Here is a 23,700-nt window from a genome sequence, read left to right as displayed (position 1 = left end):
GGTACCAGGTACACTTATGAACCTCCCTGTGCTTGAACATGGTGTTTGTTATAGCCAGTCCATGACTTGCACAGAACTCCAATAACAAATCACCACTCGGGTTCAGGTCAGGCAGGCCTTTCCTCCCAATCACCCCTCTCCAGGTTTCTCCGTCTTTGCCTACGTGAGCATTGAAGTTGCCTAGAACTATGGAGTCCCCAGCTGGCACCCCTTCCAGGACACTGCCAAGAGACTCCAAGAAGGCTGGGTACTCCGTACTACTGTTCTGTGCGTACGCACAAACAACAGCCAGAGACCTTCTCTTTGCGACCTGCAGTCGCATCAAGGTGACCCTCTCTCTCTCTGGGGTGAACCCCAACATGGTGGCACTTAGCCAGGGGCTAAGTGCCCGCCCTGCACCTCTCACCCTGGGCAGCTCTGGAAAAAGTGAGTGTCCAGCCCCTCTCCAGGAGTTTGGTTCCAGAACCAGTGCTGCGCATGGAGGTGAGCTCAACTATATCTAGTTGGTACCGCTCCACCTCCCGCACCAGCTCCAGCTCCTTCCCCACCAGAGAGGTGACATTCCACGTCCCCAGAGCCAGTCCACAACGCCAGGGATCAGCACATCAGGGGCCCTGCCCCTGCCTGCCGCCCAGCACACAATGCACCCAACCCTGATCTCTGTCCACCTGCAGGTGGTGGGCCCACAGGGTGACAGATCCATGATATCTTATCGGGCTGAGCCCAAACGGGCCCCATGACCAAAGGCCCAGCCACCAGGTGTTGGCTGGCAAGCTGCCCCCTCAGGTCTGGCTCCAAGGGGCGCCCCGGTGTCCCCATACTGGGCGAAGTGCTCAAGTTTCGAAAAGTCCGCTTCATCAAGGTCTTCTTGAATCGCTCTTAGTCTGGTCCCTCCCCTGGGACCACTTTGCCTTGGGAGACCCTACCAAGGGCTGTTAGACCCAGACAACACAGCTCCCAGGTTCACAAGGACATGCAATCCCCTCCACCACATTAAGGTGGTGATTCTCGGAGGAGTCCAGTGGTGTGTGGAGGGAATCTGCATCATCAGTGATATCTCAAAATCAGTTTTGGGCCCATAAAATTCTTTTTCAGCAGTGATACTTGTCACAGGGCATGGAGTGTATGTTTGTTTGGGACTAAATTTTCAAATAATCACCAGCTGGACAGTCAGTGGGTTGTTGATTTTTTTTAATTCACTTCACTGCCATCTTAATTGGCCTCTTTGTCACTTGCATCAGAATCATCTGTCTTCATTTCAAAAATAACTCTCCATTTTGGACGACATCAGTCACGTCTTGCAACTGTAAAAAAAGACCTTTCTCTGCCAGTGGTATTCTGGAATGGAAAAGTTTGTATGATTCTTATATGATAATAATATAAGAATCTTATAATAATAAGAATCAGTAAGAATCATACAAATGAGTACTATATTGTACTAGCTAACTTGAGGAAAGTTAGGGTGGTGGACCAAATGTTCAGGGTAGAAAGATAAGTATTTTTAAGGCTAAATGATTTTATTGCATATTAAGCCAAAACATATTTACGCATAACACTGAATGCACACTAAACTGTCTGGCTAAACTACTATGCTTTTTTACTCATCCTACTGAAAGGAACACATGCATTCCCCCAGAACACTTACATCCTCACATCCAGGAACACTTCTCACCTGTCCCTGAACGATGCAACAAGCATCCCCCAAAACATCCTGAACATTTAGAACCTGTTTTTGCTAGATGCCACAAGCAGCTATTTGGGATAACAAACAAAGCCCAGAGAAGTCTTGATTTTAGTTGTAAAAAAAAGTTACTTCTGTATAGAAATTCTATTTATAAATTACAGGCTCAGAGTCAGTTAGTTACTGATACAGAACTGCAGGGAACACAAGGACACATGAGTAAAAGCTAAGTAAAGGCAGCATGAAAGAACATCTTGGTGTCCAAAAAAGATTTATTTTAACATAACAGGAATCAAAAACAAAAACTACAGCAATAAAATCCACTATTCAGTCCATGCTGCCATGCAAGCAACACAGAGCAATATACTTATTATAACTATTTTCTGACACATGCGGATATGCAAAGCAACAATAACATACAAGTTAGTGAAATGGTATTGCCATAAACCAAACACACGTCATGCGGCACAGTTACAGTAAGATACAATGATATTATTAGGTAACATGATATGAAAAGTAACAGGAAAAGAAACAAGAACATTTATGTATGTAAAATAAACTGACCTTAAATTAACAAATTTCACAAGTGTGAAATGCATTGTAACATCTTTGACCCCCTAATCTCTGTGTTTTTCTTGTTCTGTAATGGCTTATTTCTGTCTACAGCATGATGTGTCAGTATGGCATGTCAGAAAGCAGGAGTGCCACGTTTCCCATAGACAAAGCACGACACCTGCTGGATGACAGCTTCTTAGAGTCTCAGAGTCCAGTCAGAAATGATCCACACAGTACATCTGTGTCCAATGGCCTGTCATTAGGTATGTATATGCTGTATGATCCAATTATTTTCTATAACATTCAGTGACAAATGTCTGTACAATGAAGCAGTGTTCTCATTAACCAGCTTCGGCTGTAGAAGAAAATGTAATATCAAATAGTTTTATTTTTATTATGCCTCTGTGCCAGTGATAGCCATGGCTGGAGGCATGTTGTTTTCGTGTTGTCCGTCCCATCCCATCCTTGTGCACACAGCATCTTAAGAATGCCCCAAGGGAATTTCCTCAAATTTGGCACAAAGGTCCACTCGGACTCAACAATAAACTGTTTAGGTTTTGGTGGTCACTGTGACCTTGTCTGTCTCATTCTCCTGAAGAGCTTGAGGGAATTTGTTCAAATTTGACACAAACATTCACTTGGACTCAGCGATGAACTGAGCTAAATTTTGGTGGTCATAGGTCAAAGGTCATGTCTATGTAACCTCTGTCTCATTCTTGTAAGCATGATAGTTCAAGAATACCTTGAGGGAATTATTTCAACTTTTGCATTCACTCAGACTCATCAATGAACTGATTAGGTTTTGGTGGTCAAACATCAGTCACTGTGACCTTGTCGGTCTTATTTTTGTGAATGTGATATGTGAAGAACACCATGAGGGGAATTCTTCAAATTTGGCACAAATGTTCACCTGGACTCAACAATTAACTAATTGGATTTCGGTGGTCAAAGTTTAAGGTCGGTGTGACCATGCATTTCTTATTTTCGATATCTCAAGAACACACTTTTTCTTTCTTTCACTTGGACTGAAGAATGGGCTGATTAGATTTTTGTTTTCAAAGGTCAAGGTCAGTGTGACCTCACAAAATATGTTTTTGGCCATAACTCATAGAATTCATATGCTGATCAAGACAAAACTTCACACAAATGTCTAACAGGATAAAATAATGAAGTGATGACATTTTATATCTTAAAGATTAAAGGTCAACCTCATTGTGACATCATAATGTTCTACATAAAACACCTTTCTGGCCATTACTAAGCATCATGTCTCAGGAACAGAAGGGAAGACATTTGGTCAGATACGGAATTAGTGACACTCATCTTGGGTGTCCACCTTGAAACTGTGCTGATTGTGTAGATCTACTGTGCTGTCCAGGGGACAATGGGTGGGAAGCATCCATGTTTTCACAGACATAGATGTAAACTATCAGAGAAACTTGACCGGTGCGTGGAGGCGTACACAGGCTAATTCACTCTGGATGGCAGGAAGCATGAGAGCATAGGTGTGGTGAACTAGTCCTTCAATGTCATTGGCGAGCTCCTTCAGCGGCTCTCCTAACTGTCGCTGACGGCTGCGCAGTTCAGAGTGTAGCAGGCTAGCTGCTGAGCATAGACCAAACCGCCTCTTTAGAGCTCCAGCTAATGCATCATAGTCATTTCTATCTCCAGGGCTTAGCAGTAGTAGGCTGGACAAAGCATCCCCTGTAAGGCACATCGCTAACTGGAGGGCTTGCTCTGGACCGCCTGCTGGCTTGGGCTAACAGTTCAAACTGAGCATGAAAGGCTTCCCAATTAGCTTTGCCATAAACGAGCCCAAGCCAGCCTCTGCAGCCATCCTGGCAGCCATCTCTTATCTCTTTCACCTGCTCTCCGTGTCCTGCAGCATTCGCAGCCGGATCCAAACCATAACCTCTCCGGTCGCTGGATCCGTCCTCCCGCTTTAATGTGGAAAGGTCCCGCAGCAGCATGTCACTCATAGCAGAAACACTCACAGCAGCCGTTAGCCGTTGTCAGCAGGATAGCAAGTGGCCCGTCACCCCGTCGGCGAAGTCTGTTCACTTCTGACACCAATTGTAACGACCCGTAACAATGACACTATGAGGCATGAACTCATTTGCTGGTTCTTTATTCCTTCTCTTAAATACAGGTTACTGTGGGCCGTAACCAATGCCAAGTTCAAGTTCAAGAATCTTTATTATCCTCTAGGGGCAATTAGTTCGACAGCCAGTAGTCAACAAAACAACACAGAAACAAATACATATGTCAAGACAACAATCCTGTCTGCTTATAAAAGTGCCTTCTCATTAGCGGCTTACTAACACTCCCGCTCCAAGCTTCCACACACACACACACAACAGGCATAACAGCAACCCTCTTCTGAAGCTTCTGCCAATCACAGGTCGGTATCTCACTCAGGTCACTATCATAGGTGCCAGTATTGATTGACTGGCTTCACAGAGTCTAAAAAATATAACTCCGCTGGGAGTGAGACGTTCACTGACATTACAGAAAACTCAATAACTACTGTAACAGACTTTTTGTTGTAGCTGAACACATTCTTAACAACAACAGAATCTACAGAATCCATTCCCATAACATCACATCACCCTGTCCGTTACAATATCAGTGTCTGGTATAAATTCCATGTGAATAGCTGCATTGGAAATATGTTTACTGAAAAAAACGTTGATGTGTTTGACAGTGATTTCTCCCACTTTATGTGCAAAAGTCCTGCACTCTAGCTTTTAATAACACTGAGGCATGAATTGTCTTACCCAGAAACCCTCAGACTCAGTTTCCATTCTGGCATTGAGAATCAGATGTATATAGTGTATGTTCATCTCACCTTTTTAGATCCCACAGATGGCAGGTTGCAGAGCGGAAAGGTGCAGAGACCACTTGTGTGTGTCTCTTTTCTCCATGTTGGGTGAATGCTCACCATAACCATCTGTGTGTTCTTCTGAAGCTTAAGTAAAGATTCTTTTCTTCAGTTTGGAACCTGAGTGACATTTTCTTCCTAATTAGCTTTTGTCCTGATTCTGTCCTGATTTTTTTTTTTTTTTTTTTTAATAGGCAGCAGTGAAAGCTCTTTTGGGGAGGAGCTGTCACCTGGAATGGAGAGGTGAGAGCCAGTCATCACATATAACCAGTCATTTAATCCTTAAGATTCCTTTAAATTTTATTTTATTTCTTATTGTCAATTATCCCAGGGAAAAACAAAACCAACAATGTGTTATTGTATTTCAGTACTTTCTGACTTACCTACTCTGTCTGTTGCTGCAAGCCCATTTGCACATTTGTTGACAAGAAGAAAGTATAAAATACCTCCAGACTTATACTTATCCTTATCCTAAACTGTGAATTTGTCTAAGAAATGTATTTCTGTGTCACTAGCTTGTATCTGTGCCTGAAGCATGTTCATTACACATAAAGTAGAAATTCATTTCATTGTTGTTAACTTCCTATCTCAGGTTAATCATACTGTATATGTTTGTCCCAGCAAGAACACGGAAAAAATATTTCTATTCTATCTATGAATGGCAGATTATAAACAGACTGCAAAGGAACAATGTGATCATGTTTGTAACTCAGTGCTATGAATGATATGAATTTGCTTTTGTTTACTATGGACCCAGAACAGTGACAGCAGATATTAGTATAGAAAAAATGGCACAGAAGACAAAACTTGAACTGAAAAAGGAAACATCGGCATTCAAACACTCATATCGGAACAAGTTGTATTGGCACTGAAAAAAAGTTATAGTGGAAAAAAAACACAGGCCTTAAAAATGATTTCATATTATTCTTATATTCTGATGCATTCTGATGTGTTTTTCAGTGACAGATCCTCCCATTAGAACTCTCACAAAAACTTTATGACAACATATCATTGAATCATTCAATCATGTAGAATTTGGTAAGGATGGTTGGGACATGTCCATACCAATATCCAGCAAATAATGAATTGTCCTCATAATAATTTTGATCACAGAATTCAAATATAACCACTGTTGTCCGTCAGTGTCTAGTCAATGTCAACATACAGAAGGTTAAGATCTTGATCTTTCCTGCAAGTCCCACCTCTCTAAACTGGGCACACACTACATAAGAATCTTGACAATTTTGGGCCAGACTCCCCCTTCTGACAATCGTCAGCAAAGCCCATGGGCGTAGCGGACGCTGGGTACGGGTGGGACATGTCCCCTGCACTTCCCGTATCTGTGCCCTCTGTCCCCCGCATTTTTTACAGCTGTTAGAACCCTTCAATTCGTTTTTAACATGTGGTAACGTATTTTTCCGAGCTATCTTTAACCATGAGTAGACGCGCCAGGCGGCATACACATTTGTGATCTGAATCAATAGCACAGACCAGACGTGTGCTGCTGGGCAGTGCTGCTGTGTGTTATGTTCAGCAAACCAGCCAGCAAGAAGCGAAAAACCTTGCACAGTTTCTTCCAAACAAACCGTGTAAGTTGAGTAATGCAATTGCATGTAGATAATGTTAGCTAAATGAAGACTAATTAATAAATGCCAATATATCAAGTTCAGCTAGTTAACAAGAATACTAATTGTTACCTATGTTAAATCGTGGGCTAGCTAGCTAGGGAATTAACCCACTCCTCCTTAATTTCTGCACAAAGCTTGTGGTCACTATTGCTTTCAACATATTTTTTTAATCTTTATTGCCACAATAGAAAGAGCAGGGTCAGGGAGGAGACAGTGGACCAGAGGCCAGCAAGGATGATCATGCAGGGTCTTCACAGGTGAGGAGAGATTATAACTGGCTGAGAGAAAAATATGTATAGCATAAAAGTGACTTTGAGGTTAATTTTCACAGCAATTTCACTATTACTATTCCTAATTCTATTTCAAAATTTTGCTTTGCACCTTTATTATCTATATTATTGCAATAGATAGAAGAGGGACAGGGAGAAATCAGGCAGGTATCAGGACAGGGACCTGACAGCAGCACCAATTATCAGCCCAAGGCTTCACAGGTAAGGAGAAATTATAACTGGCTAAGGAAATGTCTATAGGATAAGAGTGACTCTAGATTAATTTTTACAGCTATTACAGAACTACTCTTATTAATGATCTAAAATGTTTTTTCAGTCAAAATATTACAAAAAATCGTAACATTTCAAGAATGAATTCATAAAAAAATAGGTTGCTTTGAGTATTTTCTTATTTGAAGTGGTAAAGTTAATATTTTTGTGGATAATAGGCCACACAGTGGTGAGATGTCTGATCGTAAGTGATTTCAGTTAGTCTTACTTTCGACCTCTGACAGTCACTTCCCTAAACTGTCTCATCCAGAGAGAGCCACAAATGGGGTTATGTGGAGGTAAAAGTAACTTAACCCTCTGTGTGTGCTGACTCAGCAGAGCTAACATTAATGAGAAATGTTGATGTTAAGGAGAATAAAGCAATACAGAATGCCTGAGAGCCCTACTATATTATTTAAGGAATATCACACGAGAGGGAGTGATGTTGTACTGTATATCGTCACGTATAATTACCATTATACAACAGTTCTGACTGAGTAATTTGATTGGACGAGAGGCATTCCATGAGTGCTGATATAGAGTACAACATCACTGGGACATGTAACAGTAAAATCACTCCGCTCACAGGTGTTATAATATAAATACAACCGTTACTTAATCCGCTGTCACACTTGCTACATTGCAGATCAATGTAAATACAAAGTAGCTTGTGAGTTCCTGGCGTGTGTGCTGTGTTGCCTGGCAACAGACTGGGGAAACTGTTGTTTTTTTTTTGCGGCGCTACATAACATAGTTAAATAATTTATTTCATCACCTTTTGTTAACATTTCCTTACTCAACATTGCTGTTGAAGCTGTTGTTGAACTGTTGTAAAAAAACAATATCACACTCGAGGTTGTGATGTTGTACTGTATATCGTCACGGCTGTAATTGTCTTCGGCAGGCCGAGCGCCTATGACCGAATCACAGCCGTGACCATATACAGTACAACATCACTCCCTCTCGTGTGATATTGCTTAATTATATATCAAACTGTCACCTAGCAGCCAGAGACGGTTTTTGCTATGGGCAATGTGGGCGACTGCCCAGGGCGCAATCTAAAAAAACAAACAAACAAAAAAAAAACTCGCCAGTTTTCTAGACTACCGCTCCTTTCCATGTCAAGTTAGTGGAGTGGGCGCTGGGGCGCCCCTATTATAACGTTTCAACCAGCAGCAAAAAGGAAAGGCGAATCCTGGCGGTTATGGGTTGAACGGGGGTCACAGATAGGAATATGGCGGAGGCTCATAGTGCTCTGCAGCACAAGATAACGGCTTACCGGCAACAGAGAAGGGGGGATGGTTTGCCCCAGGGCGTAAAACTAGCCAGGACCACCTCTGCTGGCAGCTGAACTTGTGTTTACAAGAATCAGACATTTCCACCATAAACTGATGCAGAAAGGCCACTTGTGCATAACAATTTACAGGAATGCAGGAAATTAAGTGTTTGATGCTTAAATGTACTGTCACTGTTCTAGCTCTATGGTTTACACTGCGGCTTCTTCTGGTGACATGGGATAAACTAAACAGTTCTGATTACCAAAGGTCAATCCCATGAGCCCAAGACTGACTGTGACAATGTGTAACCAACAGGGGCCGCATGTACGCAACACTAGGCCCAAACTGGAGGGTCCCACTTCGCAACTCACCCCGGAGCCGCAGCTATGTTTACAGGTACAATAATGTTTGATAGCAAAAAGTCTCACTTTAAACAAGACACACAGTAAGTAAGTAGTATATTGTTCTGTTGCAGTGCAAAAGCACTTTGGGAGCCTTTTGTAAATCATTCTTAAAGATAATTATAAATCTACAGCTGTTTTGGGTGTTGGTCAGTGTTGGTCAGTGTTGGTCCCTTAAATGTATTTATTCCACCTTCCTTATATTGCATTTATTGTACAAAAGTGATATTGATATTTAGAGTCTGGACTATCATTAAGTCAGATATGGCATCATCTTGGGGACAGCGGTAAAACAGTATTACATTTCCAAGCGTGTGACCACACCACATTTTGTGACTGTATTAATTTCTGTTATATTGAAGCTAATGTCAGTGGAGAAAAGAATTTGATGTTCAATATATACCTACACACATATAGCTAGAAAGATAGATAGGTAATACTTTATTGATCCCAACCTGGGAAATTCTTATGTTACAGCAGCAAAAATAAAACGTATGTGGACATTAGAATATAGAAATCTTAAATATATACAAAAATGAGTAGTAATAAAATTAAAAATATACAAAAAAATATACACAGCATGTGGCGTAGAAATATATACTGTGCTTTGCCAGTAGCTACTTTTAAAGCATTAAATCAGTACAAGGTGTATTTTAACACAATCACTGAAAGACTAACTCCTCATCTACACTGATCATTTTAAACCCTGCAGACTTTAGAACCATCACTGTCGTCAGCAGCATATTTTGTCAAAAACTGAATTGCACTCTCTGAATACTGGACCAGAATCCATTCAGTTGGTCATTTGTTTTGTTTGAATTTGGAACCCCCCCCCCCAAATATATTCTCCACTTCCCAACACCCTAAGCTCATCTGCTGCCAACTCCTGCTATGGATGCAGTGATGCCAGCAGTGTCACTATTGAAGGACCCCTGCGAAGGAAAACTCTGCTTAAAGAGGGACGGAAGCCCAAGGTATGGTGATCATTGATTTTACTGTGCCGTGAGATACTCTCTAAGATTGTCTAAGATTGTCTGACAAGAGTGAGTTACATGTTTTTGGTGTACCCATGTATTTCCTGGGTTTCAGTTGTCATCATGGACCAGATTTTGGATCACTCTGTCTGGATCAACACTGATATTTTTTGGGGCAAAAGCACTGAGGGCTTCTGAGAGGAAACATGTAAGTTTGATGCTAAAGATAATACTGTTGAAGTTTTTTTTGTTTTTTTTTAAGAAATGTCTGTTTTTAAACAAGTAAATTTGACTTACTTTACGTGGTGTTATCAATAAAGTGGGAGTTCAGAGACTAGCTTTTATACGGTATATTCCATAAATGTATTCCAGATTCTCATAAATTTATCAGAAGAGCCATTTGATGTGAATCTTAGTTTCTCAAGTTTGAGATGTTGCATCACTTCATCACTCCAGCTCATAGGATGAGGGTTCTTCCGGAGAAGGATTAATCTCCGTGCTAATAAAGTGACAAATTTCGTTATTTTGAGTTTAGAACTTAAAAAAAATCTTATTTTCCTCTCCTGCTATGGCAAAAATAGCTGTCAAAGCAAATTTTAAAAATATCTGAAAGTGTTTTGAATATTGAACTCAATAAGTGGACAAATTAGGACATAGCCAAAATGAGTGTGCTAAGGATGCAGAAAGTCTGCACGCATCACAAGTGGAATCAACAACTGTGAACATTTTAGAGTTTGAGTATTGAGAAATGAAGGAGATACAGGTGCAGGCTGGTAGCTGAGTGAGCCAAATCAGGAGAGCTGAGGTAAGCAGGATTGGTGTTGCACCATGCAGCCTCAGAGCCGAGTAGACAGGAACCAGGAAGGGAGCAGGCAGGGCTCGGAGTCGTAAACAGAAGGCTGAGGTAATACCAGGGCAGAGACGACGGAGGCAGGTCAGGAACAAGCAAGGGAGGTACCGGGAAATCAAGAGTGAAGCTTAAATGCAGGGAGTGCAGATGAGAAACAACTGTGTGCACAGGTGAGTGGAGTTGGCTTGATGAAGGGGGCGTGGCTGGCTGGCAGGGTGACTTAGGCCTAGTCCACACGAGCGGTGTAATAAAAATACCTCCGTCCACATGACACCGCAAATTCCACTATCAAGCAATGTAATACACATGCCAAAGCAGTAGGTGGCGATATAACTCCTAACTGTAAGGCCATTGTAGCCAATCAGAAGGCAGTAAAACGTCATTACCGGAAAAACAACAATCTCTGAACTCCCCCTTCACACCCACTCAGCAGAAAGAACTCCAGAGTGTCGAAAATTCTGATTCCTGAGCAGCTCCGTGAGAATCACTGTGTCATCATGTCACTGAGTAGCGTTAGTTGTATGATACAGCCACAAAGTGCTGATATGCTGCTAAATAGCAGCAGTATTTTGTTTAGGTCCATCCTCAAATCGTCTCTCGCACACACTGGATCGGGTAATAACACAGCTGTTTTCTGTTTACGTCTCACACTATGACGTCATACAATGGAGACGAGACAAAATAACTGCGGTTATCCTGTCCACACATGACTGCTGACACCGGATTTTTCCAAAAAGTTCACCCTGGACTCCGGTTACAAATAACTCTGGTTACAGGGGCCCAAAACTGCGGTTATGTGTGGATGAAAGGCCAAACTGTGAGCAAAGAGTCACAGTTTTATAAATACCCACGTTGGTGTAGACAGCCCCCAAGCCTATGGCCCACTGATCACAGTATTGCAGTTTTGATATATTTGCAGTATTACAAACTAGGTGTTGTGAGTGACATTTGCAGAAAAAAACTAAACATTTCCTTCTGGTTATTAAATGGTTATTTTCAGAATTTTTTGACAGTGCATCAGTTTGAAAGGGAGCAATGGAACAAGAAGGAGCCAACTTTCACTTATACTTTCACTGTGCCCTGCTGTCCATAGATTCATGCTGTGTACAGCATGAAATCAGGTCACTGTTGCATACAGAATGATGGAAAAAGGTAAATTATTGCCTGACTCTTTTTCTTTTAATATGATGGCATTTTGTTTTTCTATCCCCAGAACTCTGTGACCGGTAGTATTAAGCTGCATTAACTGTTACCACTAGTAACTACAGATGTTGCCAAAACAACCAGGGCTTAAACTGAGATTGCCATGAAACTGTTCAGACCATAGACTAAAGATAAAGGGCATGGCAGCCCCCCCAGAAGTGAAGCCAAAACATGTCAGTAGGTGGCTGCACTATATAGGTCATAATCACCGCCTCCTCTATGTTAGTGGATGGGACATGAGCCAAACTAAAAAAATCAAAGTACATGTCAAACAAATATTTTCCAAAGATGGTTTCTGTCACTTAAGATAGATCTCATCACGCTAATTTATGTTCAGATGTTCATTTTCCAAGCTACTATAACATTAGTTGTATTCCACGGATACAGACTGTACTGCACCCCGACGTCCCTCCACCTCACTCATACCTATGAGACTACTTAGCCAGGAGGAGGGCAGTCCTCAGCTTTGGAGACAAACCGTCTGGTGCCAGCTGCTGTCTTCACTGTAAAAGCAGTCTCACAGGCTGGGAGTTTGGTGGAAAGGCACTGCGAGGTAGCAGCTATGCAAGCTGCTGACTGCTGCGCAGCAATTTCCCTTTAGGAATAAATAAAATGTTATTTTATCTTAAACTCTGGAAATTAAACAGAAGAATAAATACTAACATTTTTCACAGACTAACAGACAGTGCATCCCATCAGCGACAAGGAATCACTGTCCAATAGTACCTATCATTTCCAGTTTGTGTCTCACCAAATGTTTTGTTTTTTGAAATGTTGTAATTTTGCGGACTGTTGAAGTTTTTTCTAAAATCTTGTGTTTTGGGAAATGTTGTGTTGTTTTCTGAACATTATCATTAAGCCATATCATGCTTTAGTTAAGTGAGGTGGAGGGGCAGTGGGGGTGTGCTATTCAGCTATTTCTTGTTTCATTTGTGGTCTGATAAACATTATTCAAATTCAGTGCACCTTATCGCTATTTTCCAAACAACAGTAGCTTTAATATTTTGCAGGGACAGACCTTCCGGTAGTGACTGTAGAAACTTGAATTGAGCCAGTGCAAGACCCAGCAGGGGGAAGTCTAATCCTGGCACACCCTGACCCCCGATGGGATCAACAAACTTTCCAGCTAGGTAGTTTTGTAGCAACAGGGAGTGAGGTGGAGGGACTGTGGGATGCACGTTCTCGCTAATTCTTGTGCTGTTGTTGCTTTGGTCCTAATCTGTGAGTGGGATGTGCATTCTGACTTAGTGGTGAGAAAGGCAAGGCAGAGACTGTTCTCACCGTAGAAACCTGAGGAGATTTTCCAGTTATCCCCTCAGATACTGAAGAATTTCTTCTCTTGCACCATTGAGAATGTCCTGACAGGATACATCACGGCCTGTTACAGAAACACCACCAGACAGGACTGCAAGGCCCTGCAATGTGTATTGGAGTTTTACGGCGTGCTGACGTGTTGCGGTAAGCTAGTTGTGTCATTTTTGGTGTTTCTGTGACAGCGTCTCTGTACTGCTCTGGTGAATTCTACTAGCCTGCTTTCTCACTTCAGTTGCTTTAATGTCTATTTCAAGTCTTAACCCACACTAGATCTGTTTAAGCACTTATAGCTCTCCTCCTTTCTATGACTTTCTCGCTAATCTCTTAGCTGTTGTTTGCACGTTACTAGCCTTGGTAGCTACATTAGCTTTAAAGTTAGCGATGGCTTCTCCTTCTGCTCTTTCTTGCTCGGTGTGCCAAATGTTCAGTTATGCCTCTGCCTCCTTTAGCGACAGTGGTAATTGTAATAGGTGTAGCTTATTTGCTGCGTTGGAGGTGAGGCTTAGTGAATTAGAAGCGCGGCTCCGCACCATGGAAAACCATTCAGTAGCTGCGGTAGTTAGCCAGCCCCCTGTAGCCGGTGCGGAGCCACATAGCATAGCCTTAGCTAACTGTCCTCCGGTAACTCCCGTTCAGCCAGGAGGCTGGGTTACGGTTCGCCAGAAGCACAGCTCCAAGCAGAAGCCCACGGCTCACCACCAGCCTGTTCACGTTTCCAACCGCTTTTCCCCACTCAGCGACACACCCACTGAGGATAAAACTCTGGTTATTGGCAGCTCTATTCTGAGGAACGTGAAGTTAGCAACACCAGCGGCCATAGTCAGATGTATCCCTGGGGCCAGAGCGGGCGACATTGAATCAAATTTAAAACTGCTGGCTAAAGCTAAATGTAGATTCAGTAAGATTGTTATTCACGTCGGCGGCAATGACACCCAGTTACGCCAATCGGAGGTCACTAAAATTAATATTGCCTCGGTGTGTGAATATGCAAAAACAATGTCGGACTCCGTAGTTTTCTTTGGGACCCCTCCCAAATCTGACCAGTGATGACATGTTTAGCCGCATGTCATCATTTAATCGCTGGCTGTCCAGGTGGTGTCCAGCAAACAATGTGGGTTTCGTTAATAATTGGCAAACTTTCTGGGGAAAACCTGGTCTTATTAGGAGAGACAGCATTTATTCCACTTTGGATGGAGCTGCTCTCATTTCTAGGAACCTGGCAAATTTTATTAGTAATTTAAATCCCTGACAACCCAGAGTTGAGATCAGGACTCAGAGTCGCAGTCTTATACGCCTCTCTGAGCTTCTAGTTCAGTTACCCACCCATAGTTTTCATAGCTTTATACAAACGGTGTATGTCCCCCGACCACCTAAATTATTTAAATCTAAAATTAAACAAGGAGGAATTGTGCATGACAACCTCATAAAAATGAAAACCTCTTCTGTGACAGAAAGACAAAACAGGAGAATTAAATGCGGACTGTTAAATATCAGGTTTCTCGTCTCGTCTAAAGCAGTGTTAGTAAACGAATTAATATCAGATAATCATATTGATTTATTCAGTCTCACTGAAACCTGGCTGTGTCAAGATGAATATGTTAGTCTTAATGAATCCACTCCTCCCAGTCATAATAATACCCACATTCCTCGAGGCAGCAGCCGAGGAGGGGGAGTTGCAGCCATTTTTAACTCTAGTCTGTTCATCAGCCCTAAACCTAAACTAGATTATAATTCATTTGAAAGCCTCGTTCTTAGTCTTTTACATCCGACCTGGAAAACCTCGCAGCCACTTTTATTTGTTATAGTGTACCGTGCTCCTGGCCCGTATTCTGAATTTGTATCTGAATTCTCAGAGTTTATATCCAGTTTAGTTCTTAAATCAGATAAAGTTATTATTGTAGGCGATTTTAACATTCATGTTGACGGTGATAATGACTCCCTGGCTACCGCGTTTATCTCATTATTAGACTCCATTGGCTTTAGTCAGGGTGTACATGAACCCACTCATTGTTTTAACCATACCCTCGATCTAGTTCTGACATATGGAATTGAAATTGTTAACCTAAAAGTCTTTCCACAGAATCCCTTGCTATCGGATCATTATCTGATTACTTTTGATTTCTTTTTACGCGATTACACGCCACTCAGCAACAGTTACTATACTAGATGTTTAACAGATAGTGCTGTCGCAAAATTTAAGGAAAAGATTACTCCGTCGTTAAATTCAATACTAAGTCCCTCAGTAACAGAGGTTTCCTGTACCGACTTTAACCTCTCCCGAATTGATCATTTTGTCGATAGCGCTGTAGGCTCGCTGCGAACAACACTCGACTCTGTAGCTCCTCTTAAAAAGAAGTTAAAAAAGCAAAGAAAGTTCGCTCCTTGGTATAACTCTCAAACCCGTAAGTTAAAACAAATATCGCGAAAATTTGAAAGGAATTGGCGATTAACCAAAGTGGAAGAATCTCGTTTAATCTGGACAGACAGTCTCAAAACTTATAAGAGGGGCCTCCGCAATGCCAGAGCAAACTATTACTCAGCATTAATAGAAGAAAACAAAAATAACCCCAGGTTTCTTTTCAGCACTGTAGCCAGGCTGACTGAGAGTCAAAGCTCTATTGAGCCTTGTATTCCTTTAGCCCTTAGCAGTAATGATTTTATGAGCTTTTTTAATGACAAAATTCTAACTATTAGAGGCAAAATTCATGACCTCCTGTCCTCAGATAGTACCTATCTAACCTCAAACACAGCTGTAAGACCTAATATATATTTAGATTGCTTCTCCCCAATTTCTCTTCAAGAATTGACTGCAGTGATTTCTTCATCTAAATCATCAACGTGTCTCTTAGACCCCATCCCAACTAGGCTACTTAAGGAGGTCTTACCTTTAGTTAACACTCATATATTAGATATGATCAATCTATCCTCATTAACAGGCTATGTACCACAGTCTTTTAAGGTAGCTGTAATTAAACCTCTACTAAAAAAGCCCACCCTGGATCCAGAGGTGTTAGCCAACTATAGACCAATATCTAATCTTCCCTTTCTGTCAAAGATCCATGAGAAAGTAGTCGCAGACCAGCTGTGTGACTTTCTCCACGATGATAATTTATTTGAGGAATTTCAGTCAGGATTTAGAGTGCATCATAGCACTGAGACAGCACTAGTTAAAATTACAAATGACCTTCTGATTGCTTCAGACAAAGGACTCATCTCTGTACTTGTTTTATTAGATCTTAGTGCGGCGCTTGACACTATTGACCATCAAATTCTGCTACAGAGACTGGAACACTTAATTGGCCTAAAAGGTTCTGCACTAAGCTGGTTTAAATCTTATTTATCTGATCATTTTCAGTTTGTTGACGTTCATAATGAATCATCCTTACGTACTAAAGTTTGTTTTGGAGTTCCACAAGGTTCTGTGCTCGGACCACTTCTATTTATTGTATATATGCTTCCTTTAGGCAACATCATTAGAAATCACTCTAGAAATTTCCATTGTTATGCGGATGATACACAGTTGTATTTATCGATGAAGCCAGAAGAAAGTAATCAATTAACTAAACTCCATAACTGCCTTAAAGACATAAAAACCTGGATGAGCACCAATTTCCTGATGTTAAATTCAGACAAAACTGAAGTTATTGTTCTTGGCCCCAAACAACTCAGAGACTCTTTATCTGATGACGTAGTTTCTCTAGATGGCATTGCTCTGGCCTCTAGCACTACCGTAAGAAACCTTGGAGTAATATTTGATCAAGATTTGTCTTTTAATTCTCATTTAAAACAAACCTCACGGACTGCATTTTTTCATCTGCGTAATATTGCGAAAATTAGGCCTATCCTGACCTGAAAAGATGGAGACAAAATTGGTCCACGCTTTTGTTACCTCTAGGCTGGATTACTGTAACTCTCTATTATCAGGTAGCTCTAGTAAGTCCTTAAAAACTCTCCAGCTAATTCAGAATGCAGCAGCTCGTGTACTAACAGGAACTAAGTAACGAGATCATATTTCTCCTGTTTTAGCGTCTCTACACTGGCTCCCTGTAAAATCCAGAATTGAATTTAAAATCCTACTGTTAACTTATAAAGCTCTAAATGGTCAAGCTCCGTCATATCTTAGTGAGCTCATAGTGCCATATTATCCCACCACAACACTGCGCTCTGAGAATGCAGGGTTACTCGTGGTCCCTAAAGTCTCCAAAAGTAGATCAGGAGCCAGAGCCTTCAGCTATCAGGCTCCTCTCCTGTGGAATCATCTTCCTGTTACGGTCCGGGAGGCAGACACCGTCTCCACATTTAAGACTAGACTTAAGACTTTCCTCTTTGATAAAGCTTATAGTTAGGGCTGGCTCAGGCTTGCCCTGTACCAGCCCCTAGTTAGGCTGACTTAGGTCTAGTCTGCCGGAGGACCCCCCTATAATACACCGGCCACCTTCTCTCTCTCTCTCTCTCTCTCTCTCTCTCTCGTATCCTATTACTGCATCTTGCTAACTCGGCCATTCTGGATGTCACTAACTCAGCTTCTTCTCCGGAGCCTTTGTGCTCCACTGTCTCTCAGGTTAACTCATATCACAGCGGTGCCTGGACAGTGTGACGTGTGTGGTTGTGCTGCTGCCGTGGTCCTGCCAGATGCCTCCTGCTGCTGCTGCCATCATTAGTCATTAGTCATACTTCTACTGTTATTATACACATGACTATTGTCACACAAGTATACTGCCAGATATTAATACATACTTTCAACATATTGTACCACAGTAGCCAGAACTATAACTATAATGTTATTACTTTCAATAATGTTGTTGTAAGCTACTGTCATTACCTGCATCTCTCTCTGTCTGTCTCTCTCTCTCTCTCTCTCTCTCTCTCTCTCTGTCTCTCTTTCTCTGTCTCATTGTGTCATACGGATTACTGTTAATTTATTATGCTGATCTGTTCTGTACGACATCTATTGCACGTCTGTCTGTCCTGGAAGAGGGATCCCTCCTCAGTTGCTCTTCCTGAGGTTTCTACCGTTTTTTTCCCCGTTAAAGGGTTTTTTTTTTGGGGGGGAGGGGGGGGGGGGGTTTCCTTATCCGCTGCGAGGGTCATAAGGACAGAGGGATGTCGTATGCTGTAAAGCCCTGTGAGGCAAATTGTGATTTGTGATATTGGGCTTTATAAATAAAATTGATTGATTGATTGATTGATTGATGTGTGACTCTGCAAAATAAGTATGTATCGTGATGGCCTAAAAGTGATTCATTAATATATATTTTAAGCTATTTTTAATGCCCCTCCTGTCCAAATCGTTATGACCCTTGGAAATTAGTGCTCATTTTTCCATAGCATTATCAAAAAAAAAAAGAAATCTGAAGAGACTGAGGTTGTCATGTGTGGATATTGTATTGCAGGATTGACTCTTTTGGCTGAAAATAAATGAAAACGTCTGAACATTTTAATAATACGACTAGTGTAAACATATTTGCAGATTTACAGATATGTCAATTACCTAACCTTCTGCTCACTTGATTGACAGTACCAGTTATAGTTAATAAAGAATAAAAACATAATAATGTTGGCTAGTAAAGCTGTGGTAGGCAGAGTGTTGTAGTGGAGGGTAGAGGCAGGTGTAGGGTTTATACTCACCTCTTTTTCTAGCTGTTTACAGTATACCCACATATCAGCCAAAAAGCCAATGGAATATGTTTGGGAGTATACCCACTTCCTCCCCTGTAACAGACCCATTTTCCTAGAAGTACAGCTACCTCATTAACTACCCCTACACCACAGGGTAGGCAGTTTGAGCATATTGTGATTCAAGTTGACTGGCAGAAAACTACCCTCTCCACCTCCTCTTGGCTTTGTTTTCAGACTAGCCAATGACTGGAGACTGGACATTGGCTAATCACAGTTCATTTCAGACAGAGGGCATTTCAGCTGGCTGTTCCAAAAATATAGATATGTGTGCCAGCCCAGATTGTGAAAACCTGATTCAATGGTGGGGAATCCTTTAGAAAAATGGTTGCAATTCCAGGATTGGCCACAACGGCCTACACTGCAAAGCAACCCAAAAAAGGAAGACGCGCTTATCAAAAACAGAGTCTAAAAAAGCTCTGACAAAATAAATCATGTCAATATCAGTGAAGCATTTCAGAGATGGAGAGAAAATGTTGCTAATAGTTTAGCCTTCTGCTAAAAGGAGCTAAAGGCTCATAGCTGCAGCGTCAAGTTCACGTTTAGCTGACATTAGCTAAAGCCTAAATCACAGTGTGTCCTCCGCCTCACTCCGCACTGCTACACACAACTTTGCCCGGAGGAGAGCGAGCAGCAGCACTGGACAAGGACCCCTGCAGCAAACTGAATCTGAATGCTGCCTGTTGTAACCGGTACCTTTTTCCTGATCTCAACAGGGTGAAAAGGCAGTTATCTGGATGTTTGGGATCTTTATGAATTCTCCTGGCCTTACATACCTTTTATATAAAAGGTATATCTATCTTATAGATATATATACCTTTTACATAAAAGATATATCATGCCAATCGTGAACAACTGTGTGGCACATGATGAGCAAAAATATAAAATCAGAATTTGAGGTTATTTAAGTCAATATGAAAGATATACTCTGCAGTGCAGGATTTTCCTGTGTATAGATGTATAGATTCATACAGCAGTAATCCCACTCAGTCATAATGACCCTCTCTTTGTGTGTGGCATTGTCTTTATCTGCAGAGACCCTGCTTGGATAGATAGATAGATAGATGTTGTTTTTTTGGCTTTTTTGCCAAAAGGGGGAGAAAGGGGGGATGACATGCAATAGCAGCAGACTGTGGGTTGGGCTTTGCACCTGAGGCAGGCGCCCCCAATCTACTTAAAGTTTTACTGCATGTGAAGGTTTCTGTCCTGGTAAATGATACAAGTCCTGTGCAAAATGCAGGAAGCAGAAGTGCAGGCATGCATTTTACACCTTTGTTTTATTCTTTTTTTTACTGACAGACTGATGTATTTAGTTTTGAGATCTTTGCTGTGAATCTGATCCACTTTAATCCTGTGTTTGCTACAGTATAAGTCCAGCCCTTGTAAGAAGGTGTGTGTGACTGGATGGATGGTGGTGCTGCCAGATGACCCTGCCAGACCCAATATCTTCCAGCTCAATGACCCAGACAAAGGTCAGCTTGCTGCCCCCAACAGAGCTCCTGCTCTTTTCAAATTCATTTAATTAATTTTAAGTATTTGATGGGACAATGCAATTTAACATAGTTCCCATACAGAGTATTGATGTGTTGCATAGACAGTTTATATCTATAGCTAATTTTTAACTCCCGTCCCCAATTTTGCTTTTACATGAAGGCCTGCAGTGTTTTAAAAATATACAGTTTCAAACATCCTAAAACAACAATACACTATAGACATGGAAGGCACAATAATACATATAGCACAATACACATACTGATATATATATGTGTACATATATTATATACATGCAAACGGGAACCATGAGGAGGCCGCCAGGCAGTCAGCCACACCTAAATACCCACACAGTGTAAGGCAGGTCCTGAAAAGTCAGCTGAACTAAAGAACAAGGTCTGAGCCATCAATGTGTTCACCCTGCCAGTCATCAGAGGGGGGCCAAGGACTGGTGAGCATCAGAGCCACTGTCTAAGACGAAACAACCAAGATCCAGGAAAACATCAGGAGGATGACCCTCAAAGATGAGCTGTTAACTGAATGCAGAAGAGGAGGACGAACCATCACAGAAGGACAAGCCCCTGCACGGCATATACCACCGACAGATTGAAGAAGTGGCCGACATCAAGAAATCCAACCAGTGGCTGGAAAAGACTGGACTGAAAGACAGCACAGATGCACTAATCATGGTAGCACAGGAATAGAAGTACTCAATAAAAGCAGGGGTCTACCACACCAGACAGGACCCCAGGTGCAGGCTGTGCAAAGATGCTTCTGAGACAGTTTAACACATAATAGCAGGGTGTGAGATGCAGGCAGGAAGAGCGTACATGGAATGCCATGACCAAGTGGCTGCCATATTGTACAGGAACATCTGCACTGAGAATGGGCTGGAAGTACCAAGGTCAGAATGGAAGACACCTCCTGAGGTGATTGAGAATGACTGAACTAAGATCCTGTGGGACTTCCAGATCCAGACTGACAAACTGGGACAAAATGGTCTTGGCTAACCAACCAGAAAATCGTGTTGATCTCCAAACAACACAAGAAGGCAGTAGTGATAGATGCATCAATTCCAAGTGACAGTAACCTCAGAAAGAGAGAAGAAGCTCAAAAAATACCAAGGGCTGAAAGCGGAGTGGTTTCAGCAGATTTCAGGTATAACATCTGTAGTCTCTGTCCAAAAGAATGCAGTCCTAGGAACAGCTAAGATACTGCGCAGAACCGTCCAACTCCCAGGCCTCTGGTAGAGGACCCAAGCTTGAGGAAGACACACCACCACCCCCATGAGAGGGGATTTTTATATATACACATACCACGGCACACCAATACATGAGAAAGCAGTTAGCTAAGAGTGGGTTCTTAGCCAGCACTTGAGCATGTTATGAGGGATTTTATATTCAATTCAATTCAATTCAATTTTATGTATAAAGCCCAATATCACAAATCACAATTTGCCTCACAGGGCTTTACAGCATACAACATCCCTCTGTCCTTAGGACCCTCACAGCAGATAAGGAAAAACTCCCCCAAAAAAACCCTTTAACAGGGGAAAATATATACTATATAATATATATATATAAATATATCTGGAATCAGTTTGATTTTAGTTGGTAATTTGTTCCAGAATTGACAGCCCTTTATGGAAAAAGCTGATTGTCAAAGCTAAGATTTACAATATGGCATTTTAAAAATCCATGTCATCTATAGTCAAGTAATCACACAAAACAATTTATGTCATTTCACAGGCAACGTTTACAAGTTCCAAACAGGATCCAGGTTTTCAGCGATCATCTGGCACAAAAACCTGGAAGAGGCTTGTAGGAGCAGTAGACCTCAGGTATAACCAGCACACACACTCGCCAATTTGTTTTGACTCTTTTTGCTGAGGAGAGAGATGAACATAATTGGACATAGTCCAGGCCAGTCGCTTGAAGAAAATGCTGGCATTGTATGTTTCTACAAACCACAGATATGTTACATTTGTACAAATACCTTTATATTTCATGCAGCATATGAGCTGACTTTGTCATCTAGAGGTGAGGGGGTGGTGGATAGTGTGTCACCTTGGCGAGACACCTGCCACGCTGCAGACCACTGTTGGAGACCAAAAAACAACACTTGTTGTGATTTAGCGAGTCATTGCTGTGTTTCCAACAGATTTTAGAACTTAGGCATGGATTGTTTTATTGCAACCCATCACTGTTTTTCTAGCAGAAATAGTGCCATGAACAGTTATCACTGAGATGTTGCTGGGTTTCCTGCCAGGAAAGTAGCACTTCAAGCAGTTTTTCTTTAACAGAGACATCGCTGCATTTCCTGTCAGGATTGTACCCACAAACTGGGTATTTTAAGCCAAAACATGTTTTTTTCCCAACCATAGCCAAGTGGTTTTTGTGTCTAAACCTAAACATGCATTAACCACAGCATTGTTGAAACATAAAGTTTCAACGTACCCACTACATAATAATGTGCAAAAGTAAGGTATCTGTGGTTTGTAGAACGTACAAATACTAACATTTTATAATATCTGGTCTGCAAAGTTTAACTATAACTTACAGGTGCTAAAAGGTTTTGTTCATTAAGTCTGTTCTGGGTCATTTGACCCATATCTGTTGAGATGGAAATTACATCCACCAGTATGGGTCAAATCTAGGAAAACGGTGGTTATTGGAAATCTTGACACTGCAGTATCTGTGTATATTTTTTATTGGACAGTAGTGACATGGTTTATTTATTTATTTTTTTTATCTTTTTTTATCTATTTATTTATTTATTTATTTGGATCCCCATTAGTCACCACCAAGGCAGCAACTACTCTTCCTGGGGTCCACACAAGCAAATATGGTGTTCTATGCCATCAGGCAGCTGCACTTGTTACATGTGTAATGTCCGATGGCAAACCATTCAATAATTTCATTCCTCTGAACATTAGTGTGTGGCCTTGCATTTGTTTTTTAAACAGGAAGTAGAAAACAACTGCTGCATGCCTAATAGTAATTTTATGGGCGTTACTACTATAAAAAAATGATGGTAAAGGATATTTGGGATTTTTAGCACATCTCTTGATAACTACCAGAACTCTTACCTTAACTGCAACAGTTTTTTCGGTCTGTTTTGACCACTTCAGTCTGCTGTCTAATATCACCCTGAGGTGTTTGGTTTCCTCTACCTGTTACACAGGCACTCCCTGCATAAACAGGTTTAACTGTGGTTTATGTTTAAGTCTG

General features: G+C 41.5%; 1 protein-coding gene across 7 annotated transcripts in view; it reads left to right on the top strand.

Moving 5' to 3' along the window:
• Positions 1-23,700, top strand: part of LOC117269845 (ras-specific guanine nucleotide-releasing factor RalGPS1) — a 345,328-nt gene that overhangs the window by 299,318 nt on the left and 22,310 nt on the right. For 3 of the 7 annotated variants that reach the window (XM_078161979.1, XM_078161980.1, XM_078161981.1), the window contains 7 exons: positions 2,348-2,499; positions 5,312-5,360; positions 8,877-8,957; positions 9,831-9,936; positions 10,052-10,144; positions 20,346-20,451; positions 22,219-22,310. In XM_078161979.1, the coding sequence (XP_078018105.1) occupies positions 2,348-2,499; positions 5,312-5,360; positions 8,877-8,957; positions 9,831-9,936; positions 10,052-10,144; positions 20,346-20,451; positions 22,219-22,310 (679 nt within the window). Of the gene's footprint in view, positions 1-2,347; positions 2,500-5,311; positions 5,361-8,876; positions 8,958-9,830; positions 9,937-10,051; positions 10,145-13,341; positions 18,309-20,345; positions 20,452-22,218; positions 22,311-23,700 lie in introns of those variants that run through there. The other 4 variants (XR_013488121.1, XR_013488122.1, XR_013488120.1 and 1 more) reach the window with 4 other exon arrangements.

The sequence above is a fragment of the Epinephelus lanceolatus genome, chromosome 19 (genome assembly GCF_041903045.1).
Source record: "Epinephelus lanceolatus isolate andai-2023 chromosome 19, ASM4190304v1, whole genome shotgun sequence".
Taxonomy (NCBI): Eukaryota; Metazoa; Chordata; class Actinopteri; order Perciformes; family Serranidae; genus Epinephelus; species Epinephelus lanceolatus.
This window is presented reverse-complemented; position numbering and strand designations above follow the sequence as displayed.